The 17832-nt window shown below is 32.1% G+C and overlaps 1 protein-coding gene across 1 annotated transcript; it reads left to right on the plus strand.

Moving 5' to 3' along the window:
* The first annotated feature begins 10834 nt into the window (after nucleotides 1–10834).
* On the plus strand, nucleotides 10835–17731 carry LOC129307970 (oxysterol-binding protein-related protein 1D). Its single transcript, XM_054948925.1, has 8 exons — nucleotides 10835–11775; nucleotides 12845–13201; nucleotides 13513–13600; nucleotides 13972–14441; nucleotides 15372–15527; nucleotides 15700–16008; nucleotides 16558–16902; nucleotides 17033–17731. The coding sequence occupies exons 1-8, from the start codon at nucleotides 11266–11268 to the stop codon at nucleotides 17210–17212; spliced, it is 2415 nt and encodes an 804-aa protein (XP_054804900.1). The 5' UTR covers nucleotides 10835–11265; the 3' UTR covers nucleotides 17213–17731.
* The last annotated feature ends 101 nt before the right edge of the window (nucleotides 17732–17832 follow it).

Raw genomic sequence — 17832 nt, forward strand, 5'->3', positions numbered from 1 at the left:
CTTTAGTCTAAAACTCAAATCTAAAACTTAATTTTCGTGTGTTGGTTGCAGCCAAAGAAATAATGTAGGGGAGTCTGAATTTAGGCCATTCCCCAATTACAGCCCAGAATTATCTAGAGTCCAATTCTAAGCCTAATTAGAGTCTAATAGACCTATTAGCCATCTATTAACCATAATTTATCCGAGGTAGCATTTATTTACCATTTTCCCCCTAATTATCTTAGTTAATCTTCCTAAAAAATTTTTATGATGTTACAACTCTTCCCTCCTAAAATATAATATTGTTATGAATCTTAAAAGTGTACTCATAAATAGTTTTTTTTTTTAAATTCAAACAAACATATAAGATTTGTTCATTTTTTTCAAAAAAAAATCAAGCTTTGATGCAAATAATTAATACAATTTAAAATGAAAATTACAAATTTATTGTAATAAAATTGCTAATTTTTATAAAATACTTGTGAATTTGTTATAAACCTTAACTCTTCATGCATTATAAGATTTCCCTCCAACACATCTTGAGTTTGGAAGGGTATTAAGTTGTGTTGAGTTTTATTTCTTCTGAAGCTCAAATAGAGAGTGGGTAATGGACAATGTATTTATCAGGATAATCCTATTTAGATGTCTCATACTCAAAGTCAAATGCTACTGCATATGACACCTCCCTCTCTAAGGTTTTTGACCTCATTTAAGTTATATCTGACCCTTGGGTCCCCTTATCTTAGAACAAGCTTCTCATGTAGAACATCTATAATCAAGCCTCAGTTTTGCAAATTCTTGCCAACCCAATTTCTCTTCAAAATAAAGAGGATCGATTGGTTTAGATAGAAAATTTTCATGCAAGTTATCTTATTAGAGATGACATTAAAAATCATTTAAGCCTCAATTCAGAAATTGCCAAAAATATATAGTGGTTTTTAACTAATTTAGAGATTTCACCTCTCATATGAGCACCTTGTTTTCCATTAGAAATTGCTGAATAATGTTATTCCCTTAATTGATATTCTTTAGAACCATCATCTCAGCTACAATCAATTATGTTTGTTTAGTTGTCCACAAAATGAATCTTAGGTTCATTTATTCATTTTATTTACCCCTAAAGTTGTCTAGTTCAGTGCTCTAGGTATCATACTTGAAGAACAAAGTTTCATTTAGTTTTTCCCCATTTTACTCACCCTATATGAAATGAAATTAATGCCTCCCCACTTTTAGTCAACTAATTAATCCATTAAATAAAATTTAATAAAATTAAGAGTAAAAGGTGGTACAAATGCATATAGATAAATAACAAACTAATAAATTCAATAGATATACCTGCAACACTTTATTGTAATAAATGCTAAGACAAATATATATTTTTATGCATTCTATATCTAACTTCTTTTTACAAATAAAAGTTTATGTAAGTTAGATCCAATAGCTTACCAGGTCTAGAACACGCCTCTATGTTCAGAAAGTACTTATAAAAATATTTACAGATCTTCCATGAAAACACATTTAAAATTAAAAACTTAAGATTCATTTTTACTCATAAAATTTTTTAGAAGCAACAGGTACCCTGTACTAATAAGTAGATTAATTTTCTCCCTAAACATGTTAGTATAATCTTTTATGTAATATGTTTTTCATATTTTATTTCAATCATTAAAATATTACATATCCAGTAAGCTTTTAGCCTCAAATTTTTTTATTTAGTTCAAATGGTGTAGTATATTAAGACTAAGGGGTGCAAAATTGTAAAATTTATATGCCTTACTTGTAATGTCTTCTAAAGTGAGGGGGTGCATTTGTATATCCTCACCATAACATGGCTTCCCCACTGGGTAGGATTATAACCATATTTTTTTGTGCTAATTTGTCACTAAATTCATTTTTCAAGATCGTTGGTTACCCTATAGTCTTATTGAAATAAAATTTAATAAATATTATTAAAATATTAAATATTTTAATATTTAATAAATTAGATATTATTATTTATAAATATTCATCCAAAATTTATAAATTATTTTTTAAATATTAGCTCAGACTAGTTTTACAGAAATTGATTGAAGACTTTTAAGTTTTGTATAAAGATTAGTAAATAATAATGATAATGACAATGATAATAATTACATACAAATAAATTTGTGAGCCATTTGATAAGCTTGATTATTATGTGAAATATTCATCTCTCCCAAGTGCAAGACAACCACTCCTAGAGAAACTAACTAGGTGATGTGATCCAAATCAACCTAGGGTACCAAATGAGAAAGTGAACTTGAAACCACAGCTTGCTAGAACGCCATCATAGGGATGGAAGAGAAGACCGGTGGTTCCTCCAAGGAGAGTGCCAAGCATTCATATTATTATGTGTACACGATACCCCACTTACAATATAGAATATTTATCATTGATCGAAAAATAGTCCAAAGGTCAAAACAAACTTTAACCTTAAAATTTAATATAATTTGATGTAATTTGACATAAGTATATCGAGTATGCAGACTTAATTATATAAAATTTCTCCTAAAAAAATAGTTGTAAATTACTAATATCTTATGCATGATTTTGAACATCTAATGTTAGTTTTCGTTCTCCGTATCTAATACAAATTAAAATTTATGCTCATATTTAGTGCCTGAACGTACCTTAAACAAGATTACCCCCAATAAATAAAAAGATTCATGTGAGTAATAAAAATAATTACAGAATTTTTTAATGTTAAATTATACATACATCATCATTTTAAAAATAAGGAAAAATTGCATATAGGTCATGTAATGCAAACTTATTTATAAATAAATCTCATAAAATTTAAAAGCTACAGCCAAGTCACATGGAACTTGAGTATAATTTGAAATTGGGGTCAAAAGACAATAATGTCATTATTAAAAATACAGTATATTAATCAAATAATTTATAACTACTTTATCAATAATTCATAACTATTATTTTAATTTTTTACAACTATAAATTTACATATTTAAGAATTAAACTGATCATGCATTATTGAAAAGTTTAACACTAATTGTTTACAACTATTTCATCACTAACTTACAACTATCATTTTAACTTTTTTATAACTAGAACTTCATATATCTAATAGTTAAAATGTTTGAAAATATTTTGCAAAAAATTGAAATTACAATTGTAAAAAATTAAAGTGATAGTTATAAATTTTTGATAAAATAATTGTAAACTATTTTATTAATGTAATGTATTTTTAACAAGGGAATTATTGTCTCTATACTCTAATTTTAAATTACATTCAAGTCCTAAAGGACTTAGCTGTGGTTTTTAAATTTTATAAGACTTATTTATAAATAAATTTATTTCATGAGACCAAAACATAATTTTCCCTAAAAAACCTCCTAAGCTTTAGAATTTTACAATAAACACACCTTAAACTTATGTAATTATGCAAATAAATTCCCTATTATTTATTTATTGGTTGTCGGTTATTTCACTAAAATAACATAATATAATGAGGCTTTATTTAAATATGACTTAAAATCTGGGCTTATTTAAACATAATTCAAAATTTAGAGAGTTTATTTGTACAAAAGTAAAGTTAAGATATAATCTGTTAATAAAAAATTTTGCTTTATTAGTGACAAAACAAAGTAATTAACAATAGAGGGCTATCAGCACAGCTTAGAAGTTTAGGAATTCTTTTTGAAAAAAATGATAATAACATTTCATTGAAATATATAAACAACATGCCTCTTGAAATGTCATAAGTAATTTGAAGTCCCTGAGTACTTTTTTAACATTAATGATTTTTGATTGAATAACTAATTTGCCTCTTATTTAAAATAAAAATAACGGGTGGGGCTTCATTTTTTCAGTCATAACTTTTGTTCTGTGAGTTATAAAAATTGAATAAGAAATCACAACTTCCCACGTAAAATTTCTTTCATAATTGATAAACAAGTTCTGAAAATAACCTGTCTCAATCATAACTTTTGTTTAAGTGATTACAACTTTGATTATGTAAATTACAAAAATTAAACAAAAAATTATATCTTTTTAATTGAAATTTCTTTTATTATTAAAATTTAAGTTCTAAAAATAACCAATCATAACTTTTGTTTAAACAATTACAACTTTTATTATGTAAACTACAAGAATTGCATAAGAAATCACAACTTTTCACATGAAATTTCTTTTATCATTGAAGTCTAAATTATGAAAATAACAAGTTATAACTTTTGTTTAAGTAATCATAACTTTTATTCTATGAATTGCAAAAATTAAACAAGAAATCACAACTTTCCACATGAACCCATTATTTTTCTTATTTTAAAAAAGGAAATTTAGTCATTAAACTTAAAATTATTAATATTAGAAAGGTATTTAAGGAGTTCAAAGGAATTGTAACATTTCGAGAGACCTATTTGTCATTTATATATTTTAGTAGGATTTTATTATTATTTTTCTATTCTTTTTTAATTTTTAAGTTATTTACTTATGGATCAACAAGCTTTTAGTAATTTTAAAATAAATTTTTAAAATTTTTAGTATTTAGTGTTAGTATTATTAATTACCAATATTATAATATAATTTTAAGAATTAGGAATTTTTAAATGTTATTTTTAACATATGAGTGTTATTTTTTTCACATTATGTTAGATTTGTAATTATTCCATAATTTGTAGAGATAAAACGAAATAAAAAAGCAAAGAAAATTACTTTAAGGTCCCTTATAAGGATTTTAATCACTAAGAGGTCTCATAAAATTTACAAAATACTCTCAAATCTCAAATCTTGTACAATTACAATTTGACAAATGAAAATAAAAATTTGGCAATGGAAAATTAGGATCTAGGGCTTGGCAAAAATTTGTATATAAAATCATTTTTTAATTATATAAATACCCTTAAACTCTTTTAAAATATTATTAATTAATTCAAAGGGTAAGAATTTGAGATATTACAAAAACTACCCTACTTATCAACACAGGGTGGCCAATGCTCAACGATAACAATGATAACAATAAATCTTTATCCTACTAGGTGGGGTGATTACATGGATTGCACATACTATTGTACTCTATTATCTACCAAGCTTTAAAAATATTGTTAATAAAGAAGTCTTGATCAACAACTTTCAAAAATATTCTTTTTAAACTTCTTCTACCCCTCTTAAGTTATATGTTCTAGTGCATCTCATAATCTTTTTTGTACATGTCTAAATCATCTCAAACAATTTTTTAACATTTTTCCTTTAATAAGTACTACACCCACTTTTTCTCATATATGCTCATTTCATATTTTTTATTTACGTATATGTTCATTCATCTATCTCAACATTATCATCTCTGTTACTCCAACATTATAATTTTATTGTCCTATTAGATCTCAACATTTACTACCATATAACATAACTAGTTTTATAGTAATACAATAAAACTTTCCTTTAAGTTTATTATATATCTTACGATTACAAATAACTCATTTAGCTTTTCTTCAATTAAACCACCCAACTTATATCTTATATGTAATATCTCTATCAATTTTCCCATCATTTTGAATAATACTCCTAAACATATAAACTTTTCTACTTGAGATATAATCTAATCTCTCAATTTTACTTTTAAATTACTACTAACTGACCTCTTATCAAAATTATAATACAATTATTCTGTTTTGCTCTTGCTTAAGCAAATATCTTTTAACTCTAATATCCTCATCCATAACTCAAGTTTATAATTAATATCTTCTCTTATCTCTGATATAAGAACTATATCATCTACAAAAAACATGCATTTAGAGATTTTTCCTTAAATATGCTCAGTCAAAATATCTAGGTCAAGTTCAAACAAATAAGAACTCAAAGATGATCTCTGATGTAGTCCAATCCTTATAGGAAAATCCTTTGTTTCATAGTTAGATATTCTTATACTAGTTGTTTCTTCCTCATATATATCTTGTATAGTTCTAATATAAGCAACCGATACTCTCTTATTTTTCAAAGCTTTCCAAAGTACTTCTCTCTATACACAATTATAAATTTTTTTCAAATCAATAAAAATTATGTGTAAATATTTACGTTTGTAATGATACTTTTCCAATAATCCTATTAATAAATAAATTGCTTTTATAGTCACCCTACCTGGTATGAAGTCAAACTAATTCTTAGAAATATCAATCTTCAATCTCAACCTACGCTCAATCACTATTTTTCACAATTTTATACCAAGTGTCATAAGCTCACAAATACCCCTATACTATACTCAATAGACCCAAACCGACCTATATAATACACCACAGCATTCCAACAATGCATAAATCACAATTCTAGCACTCAATCCTTTTAATCACAAAAATAGAAAGGGAAGCTAATTTTGCTATGGAATACAACAATACTTCTTTACAACTAATGTTATCATCAATATCATACTTACATTAATATTTTGACCTTGATTAGATATCAAGATTAATCATACATACAATTTAAGGCCAACAATACGCAATTTAACTTAAATTAACATACAATGCAAGTAATCACAAAACAATGCAACTCTTAATTTGCAACATCATTAATATCATACACATACACATAATACTCAAAATATTGAGGCCTGCAAGTTAGGATAAAAGATTTTATGCCTCGAGCTATTTTCCTCCGTCTTGACCCGATGAGCTAGCACATGTAATATTGAAGAGAGAAGGGTGAGAACAACTATTTAATAATTAAGATTAATCTAGCCTATATAAGTATATGTTACTCATTTATAATGATGCAAGTGATATTTTAAACTAACACATATTCACATGCTCAAAATAGTACAATTCATCTAATCACAAAACTAGCAAACATGTGACATGAACAATATAATTTACAAGAGTCACAATGCTAATAATCATGTGCCTTTATATAAGATGCAAGACCATAATAATATCAATCATGTGGCCAAAATATGATATGCATGATCAATGCCACCCTTATAGCCTCCCAGTACCTCCGACATAAAACCGTTGGCTATTTAATAAGTTTTGTCCATGAAATCAGACTACCTAAGTCTTCTTCTTGTGAGGAGCTGTTCGACTAAGGCTACTACACTCATTTATGAGTCATAGTTTTCCCCAATACTAATAATCATGAGTGTCGTGCCCTTAAGCTAGCCTCATTAAGAATAGTAGAGACCAGTTAGATTTTAGTCCTTCAATGAACAAGTGGAATGTCGCTCAAAAAATAAATGGGATAATAAATAAATAGAGGCAAGCCATCAAGCTTTGAATGATAGCCTTATCATATGAATTTCAAATCTCTACTCCTCTCCTTAGGATGGACTCCCACCACAAATAATCATGCAATACACAATTACTTAACTTATAGCATGTATATAATCATCATGAATAACATGCATTATATCATCATCAATCTTTATCATATCACAAATCATTTCATATCCATATACATCTTCTCACACACAATCCAATAACCACCATATTACAATCAAGGTTCATACCACATTCATTATCACATAGCCATAGCCAATGATACATTATTCGTGTTCTCACCCATTTAAGGTCATTTTTTTCAAATGTCATTCAAAATGTAATTTTAAGCCATACATGCATTCTTTACATACATTCAAAAACATGCTCATAATTTTCAAGGTAGCATAAAGTACTTATATTACACATATTTCAAATATCTCAATTTGATTCATAAAATTATATAACCAATTAATACACAAATGCACGAATGATATTTCTCTTAGTTATCTCAAATATTTAAGAGGTTAAAGGTTTATCTCTCAATAACTAACACTTTCAAAGCTTTAATTAGCTCAATTGGTGCCAAAAACTGTTAATATACAATTTAACCCTATCAATAACCATTATTGTCTTCATTAGGATCATTTGCTAAATTCAACTTAACATCTCAACTCTTCTAATTTCCCAACTTGGCAATTAAATGTACCCTTTAGTTACTATCTCCCATTGTCTCTCATTCTCATCAATGCCCTCTCTATTCACCATTTGTGGCACTAACAAGCTCCAGCAACCTTATTATGCAAATTTATGGGTATTAATTACCTTCCAACCACAAACACCCAAAGGCATTAAACACTAGTTTTAAATAACCTAACCACTCTCATTAACTTTATTTAGGTCAATAGGTTCAAACTCATAGCTCCTATAGTCTGAAAATCATCATCGCAATCTAGCCTTAACTTCAAAATGGTGTAAAGAGAAAGAGAAGAGGTTAATAGTAGGTTACCTTAATGCAGACATGATTGAATCACTTTGACAACCTTCAATCTCCAAGCCCTAGTAGACTAAAACACGAGCTCCTCTTCCATCTCTCTCAAAACCCACTCTTTTCCTTGTTTTTTGTGAGTCTGACTTGCATTTATTATTAAAAAAATTAACCATGCACCGTAGCGCATACAACACAAACCTTGGTATGTGGCACAGAGAGGTCCCTCCTCCTTTATAAGTTATTGCTCTTGCATCGTAGCAAATATTGTCCATGCCATAGCATGTGGCATCAGCCAAAACTTCATTAATTTTCTTCCTTTTTAAGGTTTGGGTTATCGTATTTTGCTCCGAACCCGAACATGGGGCTGAAATTACAACCAAAGACATTCATTATATCCTTTTAGCCACATACCATATTAATTTTCTCAATTAACCTAATTTAGCTTAGCTAATCAATGGCAGCCATTCTTCACCTAAATATTTTCACACTTCAATAAGGATATAATTAGATTCACTAACTCTATCATTTACCATTTTCTTAAGAGCTTTCTTTACCTTACTATCATGTATATTTTTATAGAATGAAAAATTTTGTTCTCCTTCATCAATTACTAAATCTTCTATGTTTCTAAATGAACTTTCTTTATCATTGAAAATTTTAAAAAAGTAGATCTCCCATCTATTTTTAATATCACCATCTGTGACCAAAACTCTTACCTCTTCATCTTTTAGACACCTTAGCTATTCCAAATCTCTTGATTTTTCCCCCTATTCTCATCATAAATTTTTCATTCTCCTTCTTTTATCCCAATGCCATAATAAAACTCTTCAAAAGCTTTAGAACGAGCTTTACTCACAACTTTCTTAGCTTCTTTCTTAGTCATACGATACCTTTTTCTAATTTTCATTATCATTGCCTAAATGGATGGTTTTAAAATACTCTTTCTTATGTTTGACTTTTTCATGTATTCTATCATTCCACTACTAAGTCTCTTTATCTCTTGAACCAAAACTTTTTGATTCTCCCAAAACTTGTTTTGCAACCTTCCTTATCGTATTAGCCATATCTTCTTATAAGATATTAGCACTTTCTTGTGATTCTCAAATTCCTTCAACCAAAATATTCCTCTTGAAAATTTTCTATTTCTCACCTTTTAACTGCCACCACCTAATCCTCAAAGCTACCACTTATCAACATTGTTGATTTTTACTCACAATACGTAGATCAAGGATAAGGACCTTGTATAATGTCAATATAGCATCTTGGAGAATCACCTTACAATTTTTACAGAGTCCTCTATCCATGTTCCTTACTAAAAGAAAATCCATTTGTAACCTTGAGACTTCACTTTTGTAAGTGATGAGATGATCATCCCTTTTTTTTTTTTTAAATAAGTGTTGGCTATCTTGAAATCATATACTAAAGGGAAATCAAGAAGAGATTGTCCTTCATTATTTAGCTCCCCAAAACCAAAACCACCATTCACCCTCACTTAATGACCTGTCTCGCTCCCAATATGATCATTAAAGTCTCCTTTAATAAAGATCTTTTTACTTTGTGGTGTATGTTGAATCAACCCCTCCAACTCTTCCCCAAATAATTCCTTAAGACTAGCTTCTACCTTAGTTTGAGGTGCATAAGCGCTAATAATGTTGACAGTCTCACATTCAACTATCATTTTTGAGAAAATACTTACTTCTACCATGTTTTTCTTCCACTCCTTATCAATAATGATACACACCCCATTGTGTGTGCTTGCTTTTCCTATGTATCAAAGTTTGAAACTTTAAATATGCTTAGCTTGTTCACCACATCATTTAGTTTCCTGCAGGCACAAGATATTGATTTTTCTATAAATCATAACTCCTACCACCTCTATATATTTAGAATTCAAGGTTCTAACATTCCAAGTACCAACTCTAATCTTACTTACATGAACTAACTTCTTTAATTGCACTCATTTAGAATAATACGATAGCCTTTACTCATTTAATACTATATTCAAGAGCCGATGCAACAAGTCTAACTCATTTGTCACTGCACTTGAACTATGCAATGTGTTACTTATGAGTAATGACCTAGCATTAGCACAAAAATATTTATTATCCATATACATGCGAGATTTAACAAAGTTTTATATTAGCTATTGATGGCTTAACACAATCCTTTTTTTATTTGGACTTGGGATTGGCTGTAAATATAAATGAAGTTATGGTATTCAATCTTCCTTAAACAAATTTAGAGTAAGATAAAAATCAACCTTAACTCAAAAAATTAAGTTGTATCTATTTTTGTTTCCATGAAGTGTCGACAATGTTAAACAAAGTGATGGGGCCGTCAAATCCCGTGACGCTGGTTAAATCTAAGGAGCTAGTGGACTGCAGTGGACGGAGTCAACGCTAGACAATGAGCCTAAATCATCTCCCTAGTACCCACACCACAACACAATCGTTTTCAAACTCTCGCATTTACCAAAATACCCTCCCCCATCACCTGCCGCACAGTGCCCCACTGCCCCAGTGGCGTGGTTGTCATTTCCTCCACCCCCTCCGGCTTTTTTAATGGACGTGGCCCGGCCCAACCGACACGACCTTCCCCACCCAAAAATCACTACCTGCGCACAAAGTGCGCACGTTAGCTGTCTCCTTCCACAATCATGTCCTCTGGTCACAGGGAGTGAACCAGAGAGAGAGAGAGAGAGAGAGAGAGAGAAGCTAACTAAACCCAAACCAAAACCATGCCATTATTATTATTTATTATTATAATTGCTTATACTTATTACTTATAATTAATGGCATGGCTTTGCTTAACCTACGCTTTGGAATTGGAGGGAGGGAGGTCAGGTCACCCCACAGTGCTCCCCTATACTGAAATTACTGACCACTGCTTTAAATGGATCTGTATGCTCTCTGTTTCGCTTCTTTATAGCTTCTTCTTATCTCTGCTTTATGCCATTTTCGAAACTTCCTCTTCATATTGCCTCGAATCCTTCCTTGATCCGTGTTCTTCAGCTGCTTGTTGGTCGTGTTTGAGGTCATTCATGGTGTGTTCTGTGCTATTCTTTGCTTGATCATGAATCCTCTTTGCTGCATTGCTCCCGTTTCGATCGATCGGGACCGGGCCAACCCTGTTGTGCCTAAATCACCTGCTCAGTGTCAGTTAGGATTGGATGCGTCTGTGAAAACTGTTAACTGTGGTTCGAAACCCAGCTTTTCTACTGTTGATTCATCGCTTGGTTCTGATTCCAACAAGGCGTTGGTCACTTCGAACCACGATGAGGAGGAGGCGGTCAATGAAGCTAGAGATTCCAAGGTGTTCAGCGGCACTGTGGCTGGGATTTTGTACAAATGGGTGAATTATGGCAAGGGTTGGAGGTCCAGGTGGTTCATGCTTGAGGATGGGGTGCTTTCTTATTACAAGATTCATGGTCCTGACAAGATTTGGATGAGTCCGGCTAGAGATAGGAGTGTTAGGGTGATCGGTGAGGAGTCATCTAAGTATATGAAGAAAGCAAATTGGAATCTAAATCGGCAGGGGGGCGCCACCAAGCAATGCAAACCCTTCGGTGAGATACATTTGAAGGTTTGTTCTTTTGGTTTTACATGCGGGCATGTTTTATGTTTGCAGTATCTTTATCTTGTGTTTAATTTTTAATCGCAAGTTTTTGATGCCTTTTTCGTTGCATAATATCTCAGAACAAGAATTGGAATGCCTTTGAGATGTCTGCATTTTATATTAGCATATACAACAGGTACTCTATAAAAGTGTTATTAAACTGAATAAAATATGTATCATGGCATGACATACCCATTCTATTGTTTTCTAAAGAACTCCCCAGCAGGTCTCTTCATTTCCCTTTTCTTAAAAAAAAAAATTCGTTTAATTTTTTGGGTTCGTTTCAATTAGAAATTTTTGAAACTCCTGCAGTTGATCCTAGTTTATTTATCTTTGCTTCTTATTGGTGTAATGAATAACGTTATGTGCATTTAGCTGGGCCGTAATAGCTGCTAGAAAATTTTAAGGGTGTATGGGGGTGGCAGTCTGCTGTTGCTAGGTTAGAGACTTAGGACATGCATCCCTTTTGGAGTTCATTTGGGGGAAAGATCCTGTCACACGCATATAATGTCATATATATAATTTTAACTGCCAAATTATGCGAGCTAATACATGGATAATCTGTTACTAGAAAGTGTTTTACTGATACTGATATTCAGTTATTTACGGCATTTTTTTTTTTTGTGTAAATTGAATTATGTTTGAATCATATACCAGAAAATATCTACATGCTATATTTCTTGTGCATCAAATTGGCACTGCATGCATTTGAAATTTATAGAATGGTCCTACATGATGTTTTAAATTGACAGTTTTTTTTTTTTTTTTCTGGATTTGAAATTGATTGCTGTTCACATCTTATATCTGTCAGTCTGTTAATCTCATGATTTTTCATCAATTAATAAAGTTATCGTGATCATGTATTTCCCAAGTGGAATTGACAAATGCAAAGATAGTTCGGAACTTATGGTGTAAATCCTTACAAATTACAATTGTGCTATGCACTAAAAGGTGCTATGGGTGTGTGTGTGTGTTATCAACTTTTCCTTCTTGTCTTTACCAGTGGCTGATAAATTTTAACTAGTCTCATTCACAGGTTTCTTCAGTTCGTGCCAGCAAGTCTGATGACAAGCGACTTTCCATATTTACTGGCACAAAAACTCTTCACTTGCGTAGTATATCTAGAGAAGACAGAGCTATGTGGATTGAAGCTCTGCAGTCTGCAAAAGATCTTTTCCCTAGATCTCTAACAAGCAGTGATCTTGCTACCTCAGAAGATATTGTAGTTTCCACAGAAAAGTTGCGGTCACGATTATCACAAGAAGGCATAGCTGAGGTAGTTATTAAAGACTGTGAATCAATCATGCTTTCTGAAGTCTCTTACCTTCAAGACCGCCTGAAATTTCTTCATCAAAAACATGTGGTGTTGCTGGACACCTTAAAACAGCTAGAGGTATTCATCTTTCCTTCAAAACTCATCCTCAAGCAGTACATCTACTTGATATGCCTCAGCATTAAGGACGCTTATCAAGCGATATGATTATTTTAATATGGAAGCAGTTAGTTTTATTTAGTTTCTGCCCTTGTCAAGCACTAGTTTTCCATAATTTTTTTTTTTTTTTTTTTTTTTTTGGTTGTAAATGGTACCTAAATTCTCAGCTATCACCTTAAGTACTGAGTTTCACATTATGTATGGTCAGTTTCTGTTTTTCCTTATTATTTCACTGCAACAATTTAAATTGTATTCTTTAAACATTCATGTAGACTGAGAAAATAGAGTTGGAAGCTACAGTGGTGGATGAAACAAAGGAACGTGAGTCATACTGTGGAACAGGGAATAGAAGGTTTAGTGGTAAGCATTATATATCTCCCTTTATAATTTTCTTTTGCCTTGAACTAACTTCAAAATATGTACACTGCACTGTTGTCAATTTGAATTTCAGTTTAGATGATTATGTCTAGTACCTGATCATATTATTTCCATACAAGTGAAAATTGACTGTTATAATGCTTGAAGACCAAACTTCTTATGGTCATCCCAAAACACTTATTACATCCTAGAAAAACCCTGAATAAAAAATTCAATTAAATATTGACCTCACAGTACTTGTATCTTTTAGGAATAATTAGGGAGCTGGTGAGTTAACCTTTATCATGCTGTAGTAAATGGTTTGCTTTAGTCTGTATGGTGTCAATCTACTTATTCTTTTTCTTCTGTCTCAGATTTCTATTCTGTCATGTCGGAAGGCAGTGCTTCTGATTCTGTAGCGGATAATGAAAGTCAGGATGGAGGGGATGTTGAAACAGATGATGATGATGGAACATATTTCGACACAAACGACTTTCTGTCTTCAGATGCTTTAAGAAGTGCGTCCTACCGAAGTAGGGAAGGTGTGGGAAATTCTTGTATATATGACAGAGATTCTTTCTTTTCTGATGGTTTGCGTGGGTTTGAGAAGGGAATTAAAGATATAAAATATCCATATGTCAAAAGAAGGGATAATTTACCAGAACCAAAAGAGAAAGAGAAGCCTGTTGGTTTGTGGTCAATTATTAAAGACAATATTGGGAAGGATCTTTCTGGAGTTTGTCTGCCTGTTTATTTTAATGAGCCACTCTCTTCATTACAAAAGTGCTTTGAAGACTTGGAGTATTCATACTTGGTTGATAGAGCGTCAGAGTGGGGAAAGCAGGTCAGTTCCTGTTTGTGCTTTCTCTTATCACAATGCGTTAAAAGCATGATCATTTTGTCATGGTAGAGAACATAGTTGGTTAAATTTAAGGAAGTGCTGCTTGCAAAGATATCAATATTGAATATAGCTTGACAATTTGTCATAGACCAACTTGTTTAGTTGTCTTAGTTGTTGCAATTCATTCATCTAGTAGTCAAACCGGTCAAATCTATGTTTGAATTGATTAGCCAAGTTTTCTCCATTAGTCTCTATGCATTGATCTCCACTTTGGTGACTGAAATATGGTCTCTTATATATAACTAATTCACTCTCTGTAACTACTGTCAAACGGTGTTTATAGATACAGAGGAAAAGGAAAGGTTGTAATTTCCTTGTACCCAGGATTATAAAACTTACAAATGATAGAAATATCATCTCATGTATGTTCAAAGTTGTTCTAAAAAATTAAAAAATTAGCTTTGGCATGTGTAGTAAATAATAAAAGCATACGAAGATCAAAATGTTTTGTTCTGCTGTATTTGGTTATTAATTTCCCAGAGACTGCAACGATAGAAGGTGCCATCATTGCACATTATCATATCTTATTAGGCTTGCAAATGATATGGCCCTTGAAGAAATTTTACTGAAAACCTAGTTATGTATTGCTTGAACTCCGGAGTAAGTTGACTCTACAACCATGTCACAAACCAGTTTTAAAGGCTTATGCTGATCGATCTAAGGTTAACAATAGGCTCTGATGATACATCTTACGAAATGCGGGTTCTATAATTCAAAGTAAGCTTGTCTAGTGCTTATTGGCAAAGGTGAAGTTGAGGGGGAACCGGGGAAGATGATGCTATGTTTCTGATGCATATTATTTAGCATGTTCTTTTTTTAATACTAAGGGTGTTGTGAAAAGTATGACTTGAATGAGCATTTTGCACTTTGCAGGGGAATGATTTGATGAGAATTCTAAATATTGCAGCTTTTGCTGTGTCTGGCTATGCTTCAACAGAAGGGAGGCAGTGTAAACCTTTTAATCCTCTACTTGGGGAGACTTATGAAGCTGACTATCCAGATAAAGGACTCAGGTTTTTCTCTGAAAAGGTAATTGTTTTTACCCCCTACTTTTTGGATTTTGCAAGGTTAATTGGTTGAAGTCAGAATTAATGAACACTCCACAAGGACTAACTAGTCATTTTGTTGTCTTCTTACGTTCCAAGATATATGTATATATATGATACACTGCTAACTTTTTCTAACAAGAAGTTTGCTGCAGGTTAGTCATCATCCAATGATTGTTGCTTGTCACTGCGAGGGAATAGGATGGAAATTCTGGGCAGATTCCAATTTGAAAGGCAAGTTTTGGGGACGTTCTATCCAGCTGGATCCTGTGGGTGTCCTCACCCTTCAGTTTGAAGATGGTGAAACATTTCAATGGAGCAAGGTCACCACTTCAATATACAATATCATACTAGGAAAAATTTATTGTGATCACTATGGGACCATGCGCATCAAAGGCAGTGGCAACTACTCCTGCAAGCTCAAGTTCAAAGAGCAATCTATAATTGACCGAAATCCACATCAGGTATTGTGAATTTTTACTGCTTATTTAATGAGTTATATAATTTCTAATTATGTATACACAACTAGTATAAATAATTAAAGACAATGTAATTATAAAAGCACTGCACATAATTATACATGATACTACTTAATAACAAAAGCAACAACGGCTATTATAATTGTTGCTGTTGTGGTTGTTGCCTGTAATATTTATGAGATCCACCGGATGGGACCATCTCTTAAGCGTCTTTCATTTTTTTCTTTTGGTTAAATAATCAAATATACTTTCGTTGAAATATATTAATTATATTAATTGACCCTACCAATCAAGCAGTACTGTATCGTTGAAATATATTAATTGCCTGTACCAATCAAGCAGTTTTGTATAATTCATGCTCCAAAAATCACATGTCTGGCATTTTTGTCTAGGCTGATATGCTTTTACTACTTCCGGACAAAAATGTAATATCTGGCTCGTTTAAAGGAAATTTAACAACTGTATTAGCAGCTTGGATGGATTGTTACTCTTTTCTTCTTTAACCAACCGAATTTTTAATTGTACATATACCAGGTCCATGGGTTTGTTCAAGACAATAGAACTGGAGAGAAGGTAGCAATGTTGATTGGGAAGTGGGATGGGGCAATGTACTATGTCCTCGGGGATCCGACTACAAAGCCTAAAGGGTATGATCCAATGACAGAAGCTGTATTATTGTGGGAAAGGGACCCTTACCTTACTAAGACAAGATACAACCTCTCTCCTTTTGCAATATCATTGAATGAAATAACACCCGGTTTATTGGAAAAGTTGCCTCCAACCGATTCAAGGCTGAGACCAGATCAAAGACATTTAGAAAATGGAGAATACGAGTTGGCAAATGCAGAGAAACTAAGACTTGAACAATTGCAGAGACAGGTATTTCAACCAAAACTGCTCCATACATCTGATCCATTCATTAGGCCAAATAGTGGGTTGCCATTTGCTCCAGCAGTAAATAATTCTACTGGGGGTTTAAATATTTTGTTCTTTCATGACATCGATGCAGGCAAGAAGGATGCAGGAAAGAGGGTGGCAACCTAGATGGTTCCAAAAAGACGAAGACGGCTCTTACAGATATGTGGGTGGCTACTGGGAAGCGAGAGAGAACAAGAACTGGGATGGGATTCCTGATGTATTTGGGCAGTCTTGTGACTTGCCTTCCTGCTCTGAAGAGACTCTATTCTAGCATGCTTTGAATCTGGTTTTTATTCTCCTAGTCAGTCTCAGATCTCCCTTCTCCTGTTTGTTAAATGCGAGATTGAGAGTAGCTTGTAAGTTATGATTACCACTCAACGTGTTTGCTTCATATGGTTTCCTGCCACTCATTTTGGGGCACGGTATTGTCATCAATCGGCTTCGAGTTATTTATTAAGGTTTCTTGGCCCTGCCTATTTGTGGTGTTTTATGGCTGTCTGAGAAATCCCAATATCGAAGACATCAAGCACTGATCCACAAATACTGCAGATTCTTCTATGCATTCAACAATTCTGAGTTCGAGAGACCTTTTAAAGTCAACCATCAGATGTTGACTTGCCAAAATTCTTGGTGCGTCCGATCTATCGAATTGTTAGTGCCCGTTTATGATTTAGCTGTGCTGGGAGTCGAGGATATAACTTCAGCTGTTCGTTTTTATTATGTAAGATTATCACTGTTCATCTTGTTAAAAATTATAATTAAATGCTTTTTATAGGAGTTCATGACAAAAGGTTGACATGGTTTTAAACTAGTGGGGTATCATAGCCTTTGCCCTGTTTTTCCAATTATGTAACAGTTTATGCTGAAATTAATTAGGCAATCGAAGACGTA

This window comes from Prosopis cineraria, unplaced genomic scaffold, assembly GCF_029017545.1.
Source record: "Prosopis cineraria cultivar Desert tree isolate PC_DT_omini unplaced genomic scaffold, ASM2901754v1 PC4, whole genome shotgun sequence".
In the NCBI taxonomy this organism is placed as follows: domain Eukaryota; kingdom Viridiplantae; phylum Streptophyta; class Magnoliopsida; order Fabales; family Fabaceae; genus Prosopis; species Prosopis cineraria.